The sequence below is a fragment of the Camarhynchus parvulus genome, chromosome 4 (genome assembly GCF_901933205.1).
Source record: "Camarhynchus parvulus chromosome 4, STF_HiC, whole genome shotgun sequence".
Classification (NCBI taxonomy): domain Eukaryota; kingdom Metazoa; phylum Chordata; class Aves; order Passeriformes; family Thraupidae; genus Camarhynchus; species Camarhynchus parvulus.
The window spans coordinates 28,435,231-28,452,511 of NC_044574.1; the positions used below are offsets into that span (position 1 = coordinate 28,435,231).

Consider the following 17,281-nt stretch of genomic DNA (forward strand, 5'->3'; position numbering starts at 1 on the left):
GCTCTCATAATCCTGAACATTACAAAATATCAAAATTTTTTATCTAAAATATTTTGGTATTTTTTCTTCATTAACTGTTTAGTCTTTTAATTTTTAGTGAAACATGAACTGCTGTTATCCTTCTCATTTCCCGATTTCCACTTTCCCTCTAAAGAGGACCATCATTTCCAAAATATTCAGCCCCTTCAGCCCACTGCTGCTCCAGGGGTCCATATGCCCTTTCTCTTTTTCTGCTTTCAAATGAAGAAGAATAATGAGAATCACATTATGGAGCTTTTGAAGAACAGTTCTGACAATTCTGGAGCTTTTGAAGAACTTTTTAATGCAATTTATGTTCTTCATGGACTATACTGAAATGCCTTTATCTTGCAGGAATGAGATATTTTCCAAAGTTCTACCACTGTCATAAAGATTACATTTGTAGAAAAATCGTGAACTGTCCAAATATATAGTACAGCTCATAAAAATATGCATTAAAGATTTGACTATATCATGAATGGCATCATTGCTACATTTTCTCATTAATAGCTGCTACTGGGTATCTTGTTACAGACCACAAGACCAAGTTATGTTTTTTGTCACAAATGTTTGCATGCTGAATTTGTTGCAAAATTAGAGTGTGAAATGCCAGTTGTTTCTATACAGTCTTTCACAGGATTATGCAGCAATGTAACATACTCATTGTAGTGCAGTTATTGAAGGTAATACTAACAGTCAAAGGAGACTTAACAGGAAAAGGGCCTTTCTCAACAATGTTATCACTGTGACTTAACAAAAAATGATTTAAAACTTAAACTGTGCTCGTATGTGCTTACATTAATATCAATCAATGACAAAACACAGTACCTAAAGCATACAAGGTATGCTAACTGGAAGGCATCTTTCGCCTATGTTGTGATTAACCCCACCTACATCATTTGCGAGAGATTAAGGAAGTTTAGAATTAGAAGACGCGTATGTTATGGAAGGATGGTAACCCAAAAAAGCATTCTTGCAGGCAGGCACGGCTGAAGCGCTGCCGAGGAATCCGTGTATCCCACCCCAGCTTTCCCTGTGCCCCAGCGGCAGCCCGGGCAGGAGCAGCGGGAGATCTGAGCGGGCTCACGTTCTGCAGGGCCCTGCAGCAGCAGCACTGATGACCCCCGGTGATTAAGGGTCAGCAAACTTTAGCCTGAAGCAACTGTTCTATGAACTTTGGCACATTCTGAGTTGGCTCCTGCTGGTTTGTTGCCTTTGGCCCTTATCTTGCAGTTTAGCAAGGATTGTGAAATTCTGAATAAGGTTACAAGACATATCGGTTCTGTCTCAGTGACTCAAGGTCCTGCTCTTCAAAAGTTCTTGGTCTTCAAATTCCTTAGGCAAATAATCTCATCTATCAGCTAAACATTTTCCAGGAGGTGTGTCAAAGGACCCATCAGAAAAAAAAAAAAAGGAAAAAAAAAAAAAGGAAAAAAAGAGAAAATTCTGCATAACTATATAAAAAAAGAGGTATAAATATAATGTGGGACTGGGAAAAATTATCAGACATTCTCTGTGGTAGCACTTTGGAAAAACTACCTGCATTCTATGTATGCACAAAATTCAGCTCATGACGAAAAAATTATGTTTTGAATTCAGTACTGTGTGTTATGTTCAGATGGATGAAGGGAACAAATACTTCAGAAAAGTGCAAATATCTTTGGGACATGAAAAGAAAAAGAGCAAAGAGCAACATACTTTCTGGAAGTTTGACTCCCAAACATTTATGTTGCTTACAGAAAAGAAATTTTTAGCATAAAGTTAACTAGACTTCTGAAAATTTTGTTGTGCTTTCAAGGTAGAACTTAGGCTCTTGGAAGAAATTATAAATTCTTCCTTATTAAAAGTGCAGGGAAGAGAACATATAAATCCCCAAATTCCTTTACCTTGGCAATATTTTCACAATTTGACAATCACATGTCTTCCTGAAGTGCAGAATGGCTTCTAGGTAGATAGGTTCTTTGAATTAGGGGGAAAAAAAAAGTCTACCTTTTCCTCATATAGAACCCAAATGCTCTGATTTTTTTCTCTGTAATTTCTGTATTTCCAAGACATTATCCACAGGATGTGTTAAACTACGTGAGAAACCTGCTAAGGATTATTTTTTCCTTTCCTAAGAACAGAGGTTTTAAAAAACCCTGAAATCCCTAAGTATGTTGAAACATCACTCAGTGCTGGCAGCAGCAAAACTAGATCTTTCTTGAATTGCTTTTGTATTGGCAAAGCAGCAAAAGTAGAATTAGACAAATTGCATGTGACTGTGTAACAAATCTCTACAATGAGCCAACACACTTCTGTTTTAATGGTTTGAAAGCTGGATATGAAATTGGCTCTATCACTTTCTGTCATGTTTTTTTCTATCTGCCTTAAAACTATCACCCCATGGATTCTCCAATCAGATACTGAACTGTTGAATTTAATAGCAGAAAATTCACAATTTTAAATATTAAATATTTTAAATTTAAAATTTTGCTATATGGAAGTTCAATCAGTCTTCCAAGGCATCTATCTCAGTCAATCTTTTGAGGTGTTTTGAAACTCATCACATTTCAAAGGAACAGTATATTTAACCCCACATAATCTTGCATTTACACATTGATACTAGTAAGCTGTGTTCACACTCCTAGGGCTATAGCACTGCAGTTAAAATATGGTGGACTAAGAGTGACGGCTTTGTAAAGAAAGTGCATTCTGCAGGATCACATACTACTGAGTGATTAATTCCATCATCTACTTCACTCTCTTCTATGAAATTAGACCCTACTTCAGTTTCACATTGTAGTCTTCAGACTCAGTGGCCTACAATTCCTCACTAGATGTTTCCCATGTGCAGCTTTTTGTCACCTATCAAACTACTGTGGGAGAATAAGCTTCCCAGTCGAGTGCCATTCACATACAGACAATATTGTCTTCTCAGAGTGGGAATCCGAAACTTTCATAACTTTGGGAGGTCAAAGGATCTCCCATCTTTCCATTTCAAGCAGTACCCTGCTTGCCTTTCGGTATTCTTCATGGCAATACGTTACTATTATTTTCTATGTAATATGTGGAGTATTATCTAAAATACAGTAATCATATTACACCACTTATTGGGTGGTAGGATACAGGGAGTATCAAGTACCATTACAGGTTGTCTGGATTTTACTTCTCTCTTAAAACAGGGATAGTACAAAAATGTCATAAAGACAGTTTGGTAAGAGAAGGTAAATAGAACAAACTTTCAGAGCACAAACTATGTATTTTACAAAATAAAACTTTGCTAATCTCTGTGTAACATAGAAAGGTTCTTCAGTTAGTCTGAAGAAAATAAAAAAGTGGCAACACACTGGAATGTACAGTTTCTATTTATAGAAAACCCCACTAACTAGAAGCCCATGCCATTCAATTAACAATTTACAACACCTTCATTGTACAGTGCAGTGCAGAAAGTGGAAGGTTGTTTCATTTCTGTATTTCCAGACGCGTGTCATTTCCAACCCCATATTTAATAGTGTGTAACTGCCTGAAGGGGAGAGATCAGAATGTGTGGCATGTCTCACTGAGAGGAATTTTGTGCATTAAAAAACCCCAAACCACACTCTTTCAACTATTAAACAGAGAGCTAACCAAATTCCTTGCTTCCACCCTGGCTTTGAAGTCCAAAAAAAAAAAACCAGAAAAAGAAAAAAGAAAAAAGAAAGGACAGGAAAAGGAAAAGAAAAAGGGAAAGCAAGCAAGCAAGCAAGAAGTGAGACATGTAAAAGAGTGAGAGAGAGACAGGAAGAAGGAGAGCTCAGGAGGAAGAAAATTCCTTATAAGAGAGGTATATGTAAAGGACAGAAAGAAAAGGTTTTCCATGATGTCACTCACAGCATGTCTGTGTCTGGAAAACTACTTGAAAAGGCAGACATGGATTTATTCCATTTTAGTAATGCAAACTATTCATGCCACGTTTTCAAACCATGTTCCAGAAGTAAAAAACACTGTGTACAAGGCATAAAAGAAGATAATTATTTATTCACCCCCAACAAACTGATTTGACGAAGCTGAGCTGACACTTTAGGAATTGTCATTTCCTCTTTACTTTTCAGAGTTCATTTTTTTTCCCCCAGTTTCATCCTGGTTTACAATCTGTTCCCTCCCCCCACTCTGCTTCTTGCTTTTTTCTTCTCTCATCTATCACCCCCTTAAAGAAGCTGATGCAAGGTTTTTTCCTTCTTTCTTTATGTGAATGCTTCTACTTTCCTGTGCTCGCCATCTACTGGCAGAAAGATTAAACTGTTGTCACTGTTTTTCTTACTCAAATTCTGTCTTCATTCTCTCGTTCTGTGCTCCTTTATTTGTCTTGGACTCAAGCCTGAAATTCCTTCTTAGATAAAACACAGGAAATTCTCACAAAAGACATATTTACATATTACATTGTTTCTTTCCCCTTTAATACAGCTTTCCTTTCTTGAGGTTTTGCATATTCTCTCTTCAGCTAAATACACATTATTCCCCTCTCCCTCTCCTCCCCCCCAAATCACACTTAAAATAACACAACTGCAAGCAGAGATGTGAATTTATGGAGTCTGAATTCAATACCAGCAAGACTGACAGTGTAAACAATTATTAGTGGTGTACTTGTCCCCCAGGGGCACTGGTCCTCAGTGTATGGCTGGGAAAACATCAAATACCCGTCTTTGCACTAAGTGCCAATATTCTACCCGGTTCGATTCACAGGTAGACTGGTTGTCCAGCTGTATATTAGAGGAGAAGAAATTCAGATGCTTATAGAAATAAGCAAGATTGTGGCTGCTCATTCCACAGCCATTCCAGTGATCTTATTGGGGGTGATCTGGTGAAAGACAGCCATGGAATATGCAGGAGGCAAACTGTACTTTGGAGCAGGGCTGGTACAATTTGGTGAAAGTAACTATAGTGACTTTAGGCAAGATGCAGAGCCAGAGTAAAAGTCAGAAAGGTGGCAAATGTGAAGAAAATAAAAGGAATACAGGAGAAAATGAAAAAAAAAAAAAGAAGAAAGAGAATAAAGGATGAAGGAAGAAGACAGAAAGAAGAAACCAAAAAAGGAAATAGGGGGGAAAAAAACCAAAAAGAAGAAACAGGAAAAAATACATAGTTAAGTTAAAGTAAATAATAATTTGAAAATAATTCTGATCTTTCCTGTTTTTATATACACAACTATGCCAAAAGGGATTTAAATTTCATAACATCTCAATATAGGCCAAAATCCCATGAAGCACCAAACTTCTGGATATGAATAATAGAGGATTACTTAAAAAGTGTTTTACAGTAACACTATATAACAAATAGAACAATTCCTATCTTATCATGACAACTTTTTTAATATTAGTTTAAATGGCCACTAATAGTTAACACTTTGGAGATTAGCACACCAGATATTCCAAGCAATAAGTTTCTCAGTAATTTTTTGGCAGCTCAGATATGATTGCCTGCTGTCATTGTGTATCTCATCTGCTTTACATGGCAGTACTGCATGGGACAGCTGGGTGGTTTGAGCTCCTTCCTTGAATCACACAAAGGAGGAGACAGAAACCAACTGCACCACAGAACCATTATCTTACAAATCAACTCATGAAATGACACTATTTTTTCCATCTTCAAAACACTCCAGTTTTTCTGTTCTCCTGAATTGCTGAGGGATAAGGTAAAGGCTCTCAGTCACAAGAGATGGTCTTAAATCCATGCTGTTTAGTTTGACTACTTCTCTGCCAGTGATCTAAGTCCTTGGAGATGTAATAAGTACTCACAGAGTCTGATAGAGATACAATGGATTTCTTCATAGAGCAACCCAAAATTAAAACTAAAGGTGTCCTTGGCAAATTATGAGGTAATGAACAATTCAGCTTCTAACAACAGTTTGTCCCAGCTGAAAGTCCTGTGCAACACTGTTGGGCTGTATAAAGTTGCAGCCTTTTGTCACCTATTGGTCTGTTGGCAAAAAGTTCATTTTTTCATAGCTTTAGAGCCCTTTCTCCCCAGTTCTCACTAAATTTGTAACCTAGATTCTGCAACAAGTCTCCAAGTTCTCTTGCTTTCCATCCCTTCATACTGTCCAGCAAGGGGACCTACTGACCCTTTCTGAAAGCCTACTCCAGGTGATTTGGAAGGTATCTTGAGTTATCACTGAACAGGATGGAAACAGTCACAAATGTATGCATACTTCTTTTTCTATGGTGTTTATCAAAGGCTTTCACACAGAACAGTTTTTTTTTCTCATTTCGGCACAGATCTTCAATGCTGTTTCAAGGAATCATTAAAATCCTTATGTTAATCTGCATGTGGTATACTTAATCCCCCATCACATCCTCCAATTGTTTCCTTTCAAAGAGGTAGAATTCTAAAAAAAGTGAGATGTACAGATGTAATAACTGATGCAATATATCTCAGTACAATTTTAACAGGAAATTTCAGATTCCTTCTTTTCAACAGTTTCCCAGAAATGTTTGGCATTTATTACTTGCTGAGAAAGGCTCTATCAGGCATGAAAGAGAGAAGGCATGTGTCGCTAGGAGAACTTATGTTGAGATAAAACTCAGTGCAAGAGAAACAGCTTCCATGTAAGAGAAATAGCCCAGTAAGGGCTTCCACATACAGCTGTCAGTGGTTCAGAGCAAGTTTGTGGCTGTGTTGGATCCATGTAGGCTACTTTCCACTCCCCAGATCTGCAGTAGACTAGAGGATGTGACCAAAACCATGGAAATTCCAATGACAAACTGATAACTGATGATAATGTGCACCATCTGTTGTTTTGATGGGTTATAAACTTTTTCCCAGAAAAATTCCTAAGTACATTTTGAGATCAATTTACTTTTAAATTCCAAAATATCAGTGATGTTCACAGAATTAATCCTTGAAGAAGATTGTCCCTTGTTTTTAAGAAGTAGTGATTACTTGCTGTGTATCTCACCTTTCCAATCACCATCTCTTGTGGTGATCATTTTTACAAGTGTTGGCTGATACTAAAAATAATGCAATTCCATACAGATGTTCACACCTCTGCATTGTAGCAATTTAAACAAGAACAACAAATTATTAATAAAAGTTTTCAGTGCTTCATGTATTTTGTTTTCCTTCAGAGAAATAAATTCTTAATGTCACTGATATTAAGAAGCAATTTACATAAGTTGCAGCAATTTTGCACTCACGGCCTTGTAATTGAAAATTGTTTACGAATTTTGCCCATTTTTCCACATGCATGCAAAAAGAATGCCATACTCCATCTCAGAATTGAAATTCTTCGATGCAGAAATGCACTATATAGATTACATACCAACAGGGAAAATTTACAAAGTATTTTTTAAAAAAACCTAGTGATATAAATGTCATGTATGCTTTTCTTGGCAGGTGCTGAAAAAGAGTTAAAATTTCATACTGACATACAGTTAAATATATTTAAGCAACTTGAGGGAAAAAAAAGGAAAATTGGTAGGGATTCAACTCAATCCATATGGAAGAGCACAGAAGACAAACTTGAACTAAACTTATCAGGCATTAAAATTGGACAACAAATGGGAACATTTCATATAGTGTCTGGCATTCAGAACGTCTTGTCATGGAAAGTAAAGCCCAGCAAAAATTTGGGCTTGACCAGCTTCATATGAGAGTGGTTTAACAAAAAAAAGTGCTGATATCCTGACATTCTATCAAACCTACCATGTCTAGAGAAACTGAGCTTTCTACTGTCAATTTCACAAGAGGAGAAGGTTTACTGATGAAGAATAATCTTTAAATTTATTTTCAAGTGCAAATATCCCTAAGTTTATATACAGCATAGTTTTGCTTTCTTTCTTCTCAGGTGTATATCTAATGTAAGAGGCTGAATCCCTGTCCTCAATAATGCTAGTCTGCAAAATCAGACCGTGTGTGATAAAACAAAGTATTCAACAGAGTATTAATGCAGGCCCATCTGAAATTTGCTATTCACTGTGCTTTGAAAGTTCTTTAGGCTCTTTGTCTTAAACCAAGGGAACATAATTTTTCTACTGTTAACATCACCCTAATATTTAAGTTAACCCTTTAACCTAATGGTTCTAAATAGCTTTTGGAAGAAGTCATTTGCTCATAATTTTCACCTGTAAGGTTCGATTAAATGAGACAGTTTAGACACATCCACAAACCACTGGAAGGAGACAAGGCTGCCAGCAGACTTATCTATGTATCATCACGAGAAGCATCTATTTGCTGGAAAGAGGTGCAAATAACTAAACAGGTTATTTTATCCATGTGTAGTAGATTAAAAAAAACCTTTTTCCCCACTTGCAAATTGGTGTCTGCATATTTCTTTAGTTTTCCAATATAAACATTGCTTTGGCAACAACTTCTAAGTCAATAAGTGACTTAGAAATTTTCACTTACAGTTTTTTTCTTCAGTCAAAGCATCTTGTTATCAAAGTTGCAATATATAATTTCTAAACATAAACTCAAAGTAGACTAATTAATTTTGATAATTAATTTTGATCATTAAACCTTTTAACTGCGGCATAATGCCCTAATTCTGCAAAACAATATTTGCCTATGTCCAAGCGCTTGATGTCGCCTGTGCAGTGCCCCTCATCTAAAAGAGCAAAACACCAGGTGGCAGCAGACAGTGAAAAAATGTACTTTGCATTTCTAACAGCACAATTAGTGATGTTACAGCTGAAGAAGTCATAAACTTTTTCTTCAGTTTATAAAAAATTATTATCAAACCAACCAGATGGAGATAGTGTTGAAGACAGTGTCAGCAACTCTACAAAAGGCAGAAAACATGAGGAAAAAAACCCCAGTATATAAACATAGCTGCTATAAACAAATTGCAAGAAGAGACAGAAATGTAAATGTACAACTCGACATCTTGGCAAGTCTCAGAAGTCTTCATGCTTAGCACTTCAGAAGCTGGATATTTATTTAGATTACCAATATTTTGTTGGGGTTGAACTTGGAACCCAGAGCAGATAGCCTAATACATGTATTTCCTGGGTCATGCTGTACCTGTATAAAATTGCAAACCTTTCATTGCATTGTGAATTTACACTGGTCACTCAGGATTCAATATTGAGGTTTCTCTCAACCTCAATATTGAATCCTGAGTGACCAGTGAGAGAAAAAGGGTGAGAGAGAGAGACTGTCCCTGAACAAAGCAAGGTGACACCTGTCAAAGACGTCATAACTGGATTCAGTGATGTTGCTTCAAATTGTAGGAGTAGTTTGCTCATGGCAAAAAACCAAAAATAACCCCCAACCACCCCTCCCCCCCCAAAAAAAGCTCACCTTAAGCTTAAAAGACTCCACAGAACAAAAAGCTCTGTCATTTCATTTAAGATAAAATAAGTATACTTAGGATTATCATAGGAAGAGATACTTAAAACAGAATACAGATTCCTTTGGGGAACAATACCAAGTCAAAGAAAATTTTTGAGAAGTTCATATAACAAATACAGTATAATCCTGCTGTTTTCTTATATATGATTGGCAAATGTAACTTCATGGTTTTTTACCTTTTGTATGCTAAAATAACAAGCTGTTAGAATTCAAATGGAATTGTGATTGCGTGAAAAGTTAATTCCATAATTCCCTTACCTTGGTTGTCTAAAACACTTTCTTTTAAACATAGATATGAAAGACAATACTAAATTAACCAGCTTGATCAGGCACTGAGAAGAGTTTTCTCATCTTGAATTCATAAAAATAATCAAGTTTTAAAGCAAGAATATTTGAATCAATGTTGCATAGTAAGGATCTTTCTCCCTGATGCTTACCAGATTAACTTTCAAATAATTCAGTTTGCCTGAATGAGTAAAATAAGAATTCAAGGAATGATATAATGGTAGCAAAATTCAGAAAAGTTATAAGAGGACTTCGATAAATAAGCAAATATAACATAAAAGTATCATTCAGAGACCAAAATACGCCACTTTTCAAATTGCATGACCCACTGCTAAAGATTTTTCAGCACAAATGCACTGACATGTTCTGTATGTTTGCATACCTCACAGTTTGCTGAATTTATGATATAGCAGTAAGAAATGTAAACATTTCAAATCCTTGGAATAATTTGATAATTCTCTGTCATTAATATTTAATTTTAAATCAAGGTTTCCTTGTACTTACAATAAATTTTATCTTATTTCATAATTAAAAGTAAGTGTAGTTAAGTGGCAAGAAACTTGAACTCTTTCTTAATCTACAAATCTCAAAATTTTTTTTCACAAAATGAGTTTGCTTTCTTTAAAAGGCTCAAATTTTAAAAAACATGATTATGAATCAAAAGCACATTTGGTTAAAATATTTTTGTGTATATAAATTAAAAGTTTGCAAATCTGTCATCTAGATAATACAAGTTTTTGTCCCAGTCCAGTAACAAGAATTGTGAAAGTGGACTCCTGAGCTCAGCCAAGGCTTCAGGGATAACAGCAGCTATGCCTGAAGCCCATTCCAGTGCTCAGCCAGATTAGGTAATTTTATACTTGCAGGCATAACTGATGTCTTAAATCACTTTGAGAATTGAATGCATCTTAAATGAGTCATTATAGCTAATCTGAAAAACAATCTGTTCCTAGGTACCAGCTATTCTGGCGATAATAGATGCCTGATTACCTTTGTACAGTGTGATTAAGGTTAACCTGGACACTGTTGAAGCAGGAGGGATAAGACTGCCAAGACAAGGAGTAGAAAATAATCATGGCTGGTTTTTTTTCACCTGAACAGAAAATAAACAGGCTTTGCAGAGCAGATGTTCAAGGACAAGACTTTAAACACAAATTTTAGGCCTTAGTTGCTGTCCTTTAGCCAAATTTTTGAACAGAGGAAGTAAAAAAAAAGGAAAATGATAATTGATTCAAGTTTTCTTTAACTGATTAGCTTTTAACTGGGCATAGGAGAAGGATATGGTAACTTGCTTTCAGTCATTAAAACACATTCTAAGTACTGTAGTCCCATATTGTTTCTATAATAATAAAACCGTGTTTAAAAATAAATAATTTCTGGTCTTTATTGTTAAGAATATTTTAATTGTCCTAATGTATAGCATTGGTTTGTGGAAGGCAATGGCATGTAGAACATTTACATCGCTTTCTCTCCAAATCCAGACAAGACACTCTCTTTTTCTAGTGTTTCTCATGGCCACTGGGGCAAAAGACTGTTGATTTCTTATTTTTTTAGTCTAATTTCAACTCTCATGTGATTAGTGCTAGCCAAGTGTATATCCTCAATGTTAATATACAAAAATCTCTGTTTGATTTGGAGACTGATTAATAAATCCCCAGAACATAAAGATGTGCTAATTATAGCAGCATGATTTTTTTTTACTTTGTAAATGTAAGTAGCATAAGGATGCCAAAACCATTTCTTACTATCCCATCCTAAATTATGTAGGAAATGTATCTGTTCAGTCACATGAATCCTAATTTTTGCAAGGATTGTCCATATAAGCACCTTTCCAAACATGTACAATTTGTGGTTCAAACACCCTATTGGTCACATTATGCTATTTCACCCTGATAATGAGATATAAAGTGAGATCCTAAATTTAGGATGGAGGTTATTCAGCTGTGTGCTTCTCATAAGCCCCAAATACCAAGTACATCTGCATATCAAAGGCCTTCATGCTGCACCCTGCAGAATCATAGAGAAACCTTTCCACAATGCTCTGTGAAGAATCCTGTTTTTCCTTGTCATGCCTGTGTTCAGTAAGGATTTCTCTGTGTCTGTGAGCATGCAGGTGTGTGCTTACACATATGGATATGTACTGTACACAGGCGTTCACACTGACAAGAATGGGTTTGACTGTCCAGAAGTTAACCCTCACAAAATGTTAAACTTGTGCATGAAAATATCTACACATAACCTCGATGTTATTTAAAATAATATTTATTATTAATTTTCATAGAATATTCTAATTGACACTGTATTTTAAATACAATTCTTGTTTAACATTTTTTAAAATCTTCTCGTAAAAATTTAAAATATCCTGCTTTCCTTAAACCAAGGAGTGAATAATTTCCACTAGGACTATCAAACCAAATTCTGCTTATGGATCTCCCAACACATTGTCACATTGTTTGAAATAGTTTAGTTTAAACCCATATAAAGCTGAATGAACATGAATGGACATGGTTTGTCTGTACACAAAATTTCTGTACACAAATGTACTATCTATAAGCTGTATCCTGTGTAGTTAATATCTTTTACAAGTTCTTTATCAGGAACTAGATCCAAATTAATGTCTCCCTGCCCTGCCTTGGTATTCCCACAACCCAGGTCTGCATATGATGTGGTGTTTAACTTTACAGCCTGACTTTGATGCAGTCAACTGTTTGCTATAGTTTGTTTTAAAATACCACAAATCATTCCATAATATAACTAATCACCCTTGCACTCCTGTTTACATACTATTAATAAACACAACAAAAGAAGTTGTCCTGGGAGACCAAGCATCTGGAAACCTCGGAGATCGGCAGTTACAAACTCCAAAAAGGGGCAAAAATCTTTGAAACAGTCCATTCTCATTAAAAAGTAGCTCACTGAGTTTCAAGTGCAGAATAATTTTATTCCTATAGCTAGTCTGACAAAATAATCCCCAAACAAAATCCAAATCAAAACTAGAAAAATAAAAACAAAAGAAAAAAATTCCCCAAACCCCAAAAGTTTCCTTAATAGACAGAACACCGCGTTGTGGATTTTCAGAGGAGATCACTACATGGATTGCTACAGGGTAGGAGGAGTTGCAACTGCAAAACTTTAGAAGACAGCTGTGTTTGGAGAAAATTTAACTTCACTTATAAAAAATTATAAACTTTTATATTAAAATAGCATTTACATATATGTTCAGCACGATATATTAATCACAGCAAAAGTCAGAAAAATACTTGCTGAAGCTGAATTAACTTATGGTATCTAACTCCCAGGAAGTGACCCACACTTTTGCAAAGCCAGGTGTCAACAGTTCCCTAAATACTAACAGAGAAACCAAAATTCAAAGGGGATGTTTAATACCTTAAAAAGTGAAAAAGTTTCTGTGTGCTTCTCAGAGTCTGGTAAAATGGGATATCACCTTCCAGAATAACATATGTACTTATTTGAGAATTTGTGCTGCTATGTATGCAGTGACAGAGTGCAGAGCTCTCTATTTGCTGTAGTTATGCACCGATGATAAATGACAAGTGAATTTATTTTTGTACAAGTGAACAATCCCAAATGTAAATGTTTATTAGAACTTCTGTTAGCCACAATCAAAGGCATTAGTTAACTTGCTATTATTGTAGTGCAAGTGGCAGGTGGCTTCTTTTTACTTTTTATAGACTTGTTCTAAACATATATTTATGCTAATTACACTTTTTATTTTAATATTTTATCGTAGATTTTCTGCTGGTCTGGTAACCAGAAACATTTGAATAAGTGAACAGATGGAGTAGGAATTATGCTAAGGCTTTTCAGCATAGGCAAAACGTAGAAGTCTAGATTTCTGTGCTTCTTGAGGCAGGGGAAACAGCAAGTTCAAGACGGAACAGATAGAGTACCAGGAGTTCCTAGGACATCCGAGCATTTCTGCACACATTGATAGCTGAAACATTATGAAGAAGAATTCTTCAAAAGATAGAAAACAGCAAAACAAAGAACCATGCTTCTCATAGTTTTGTGTATCTATGAATGAATATAGATGGAGGTTCCTTGCCATATCTGAGCTCTCAGGCCAGCCTTTCCTAGAACGCACTGGGACCAGCAGAAAAGTGTCTGCTGGCTCAGAGGTTCCCTTTCGTCCTAAGGAAGCATCTGGAACCACTCACCAAATTTTGCCTTAGAATGACATTCTCAGATCAGTAGGGTAGTAGATACCTTCAAGAGGACCAGGATGACTGGATTTGAACCTCATAAATCAGCCACAATTTTTCTCTGGCAGAACATTTCATGAGATTTAGGAAATGTTCTGAGTGATACACTTCAAGAAAAATTTACCTTCCTAAACAGCATTGCTCCCTTAAATTATTTTTTCATGTAAAAACACAGCTTATTGCAATCATCAGCTGTTAATAGTGTGTTTTTAAATGTGAAACTTCTAGTATTGTTTGCTATTAAAATGGCCCTTTGAGACCACTTCCATTTTTTTCCTCACTGTCACACACATTCTGTTGTACAATCCAAGTAATGAATAGTATAATATTTTTTTATTTCACTTCCAATCTGGAATCATGAGAAGTTTAAGAAAAATATTAGCTTTGTACTCACCCCAGCCTTTGGTTTAGCTCCAGAGCTGGCTACTGAAGATGGAGATGCTAGGTCAGGAGCATGGATATTAGAAGACAAGTTGGTCTGTGAGTGATTTACTGAAGCAACATCCACTCCACTTTCAGAACCAGATTCAACATCCTGTAGAAAAATTTTGCAAGTTTCTTTAGTAAATGTGAAATAAAATCAAATTTCTGCTAAATAATGAAAATATGTAGGCAAGCTCGCTTAAATACATATTGCTGTATTTTTCAATGTGGTGATTTGCATTAGTTGCTGTTCTGAAATTACAAATCACAACTAACATCAAAGCTAAATGGTAGAATGCAAGGTAAGAAAAATCAGTTAAGGGATGTGGAAGTTTGGCATTTTTCTCTGATATTCAGTATTTCCTGTGTGCTCCCACCTTCTGTCTCTGCAGCACTGCAGGCTAGTGAACATCTGTAAGCCATTACGCAGATGAAATGACTTCACCCTCCAGCAGTTTATACAATTCAGAGGTACAGCTCCTCAGTTTTCTTGAATCACCAGACACTTACCAGCCAAACACCATTTCTGGTTAAAATGCCTTTACTTTTAATGACACTGATTACATTTCTCCTTACTGAGAATAAAAAGAAGATATACAGTATATTTTGTTGTTGAGGAAGTAAAAATTTAGCACGCTTGATTTACTGCATAGGGTGAGGGCAAGGGATTATACTGTTTGCAGATAAATTGTGACACTGGCTATGCGTAGAACCAGCCATATACTGTCAGGATTATTAGATGAGGTGCAGCCTGCATGAATACAGCTATACAGGATGCAAAAAAAAAAAATCTTCCAAACTCTTAATCCCAGAAAACTCCTTGCAGACAAAGCCTCAGTTTCCTTATGCCAGCTTCCTAGAATAGGTGAAATATGGGGCAGAGTCATCTCAGGGGTTCTGCTCCTCATCTGAAAAGATACAGCACCCTTTGATTTGTTAGTTCCAGGTAAGTCTCTGGTCTCCCAAGCCACAGCTACCATTTAGACAGGTGCCTATATGCCATGTACATGAATGTATGGTGTTCTGAAAAGCATTAGAAATTAGGGACAAAGCTGGACTCCTGGTGGGACCATGTATTTGAGTCAGATATTTCCTGCCAGTGAGTCATCTGCAATGTGAAGCACTGAGAAATGCAGCAGAGCCATGGAGCAGCCTCTGTAGCAGTCAGTTTAGCTACAGCTGCTCTCAAAAGTTTCTAGTTAGCAGAGCTATGTTGCCACGGTACAGAACCACGATTTCTGATGCATTACCCAGGTTTTTACATCATATTCAAATGATTTCTTGCTATAAAATAAATATGAGCCTGAACTCAATACCTATATATCTTGAAAACCAGATCTTTGATCTTCTGGTCCACAACAATCAAAGGTTCAAAAATTCCTAGGAAATCACTGTCCATAGATAGCATATATTCCATGTTTGATGCAAGCTGTCTTTCTGCAGAGCTGCTTTACAGCATGGGAACAGGTACCACCTCTGATTATCAGCCAGGGTCACTCATACACATTGCCTCTGCTCCCTTTATTGCTGTAAGAAATTAGCTAAAGTGCTGGCATGGATTGGTGAAATACAGAGATCAGATGCCAACACTGTATTTCAGGTTTCCTGTGTTATCAGCGTGTTCAAGGAGATACTGTGAGAACATTGATATTCAGTGGGAAAATATTTAACCATGGAAAGTGAAATTATGTGATTTCCTCTAAAAATGACACATTATATAATTTCCAGCTGATCAAATCCAGTGAAATACAGCTTTTCTCACCTACAAACCACTCACTTAGCAATAACGAATCCTGGCTTTCAAAGTAAAAACTCCTTGCTATTTAAAAGAAAATATCACTAACCAAAAAAAATGATACGAATGCTAGTCTAGAGATCTTGGGGCAGTGTTTCTCAGGTTTCTTGAACTGAAAAACAGCTGCAGCACATGTGGGTGAAATTAACAAGAAGCCTGCACAAGAGTACCTTGGATCAGCCATTTCATGTTCTTCAGAGTTACACGTGTAAACATTTTACAGAAAAAAAGAGAATGCATCAGTCATGTTTGTGAGTTGTCTCATCCCCTCCTGAATTATTCTCAGCAAAGAATGATCCTTTTAAGTGAATAAAAAAACCCCTACATTAAATAATTCAAGTTCTGCCCAGAATCTTACTTTGAATGACTAAGGACTTTTTGCCTTCCTCTAGCAGAAAAACAAGACCTGTAGCTCAGACTTTCAGTTCTATGTAATGTCAAATGACACATACTCATGTTCCGAGACTGGTGTGACCCTGAGCCTGTGCTGACTCTCCTTTTACAGTAGGTGATAATTAGAGAGCCAGACACTTTCTGAATCTTGTTGATCTCCCTTTGTTTTATCTGGGAGTTCTGAAGCTCTCATTTATGAGAGGATGCCAAAAGGAAATAATGGATGGCAATATTATTGCCTTCAAAATATATGCATACACACAAAAAAAAGTACAAGTCAAATTCTTCACGAAGAAGAGCTTTAGTTCTAAACTAATGAGCTGAAAAATGTGGACTGAAAGAAAAAGGTGAAGCAAAAAAAGATTCTATGTTAGAATAATAATAATAAATTGATTACAGGTATATGCCTCCGTTTGTATGTCGGGGTGCTGGATGGGGAAGAGCCTGCACTGAGAGCATTTTCAATATCCTGGTCAAGCTGGTCCAGTTTCATAATTAACAGCACCATTGAATCCAGTCGTGAACGATCCCGATCTTCTGTTATTTCCTATGAAACAGAAAATACAACTGTTAAATCTGAAATGGTACTAGTTGGAAAGAACAACCTTAAATTATGAAAGCTCTGTTTCTTTATTTACCAGGAAAGCACACTAAATAATAAGCAGAAACATTTAAAAAAAAATACTGTTTTTTGTAACCATCTTACTGAATATTGATGGAATGTACTGCTGAAAAAATATTTTACATTAGTATTTAATATACATCCATTATAGCAATTAAACTTTTCAACAGCACAATTGTTTGGAATAAATGCATCATTACCTGGATACACATACTT

General features: G+C 36.1%; 1 protein-coding gene across 7 annotated transcripts in view; it reads right to left on the minus strand.

Moving 5' to 3' along the window:
- DLC1 (DLC1 Rho GTPase activating protein) overlaps window positions 1-17,281 on the minus strand; it is a 214,528-nt gene that overhangs the window by 144,351 nt on the left and 52,896 nt on the right. For 6 of the 7 annotated variants that reach the window (XM_030946882.1, XM_030946884.1, XM_030946881.1 and 3 more), the window contains exons 3-4: window positions 16,841-16,990; window positions 14,227-14,367 (exon numbers count right to left, since the gene is read on the minus strand). In XM_030946882.1, coding sequence (XP_030802742.1) covers window positions 14,227-14,367; window positions 16,841-16,990 — 291 coding nt within the window. Of the gene's footprint in view, window positions 1-10,301; window positions 13,565-14,226; window positions 14,368-16,840; window positions 16,991-17,281 lie in introns of those variants that run through there. The other variant, XM_030946888.1, reaches the window with a different exon arrangement.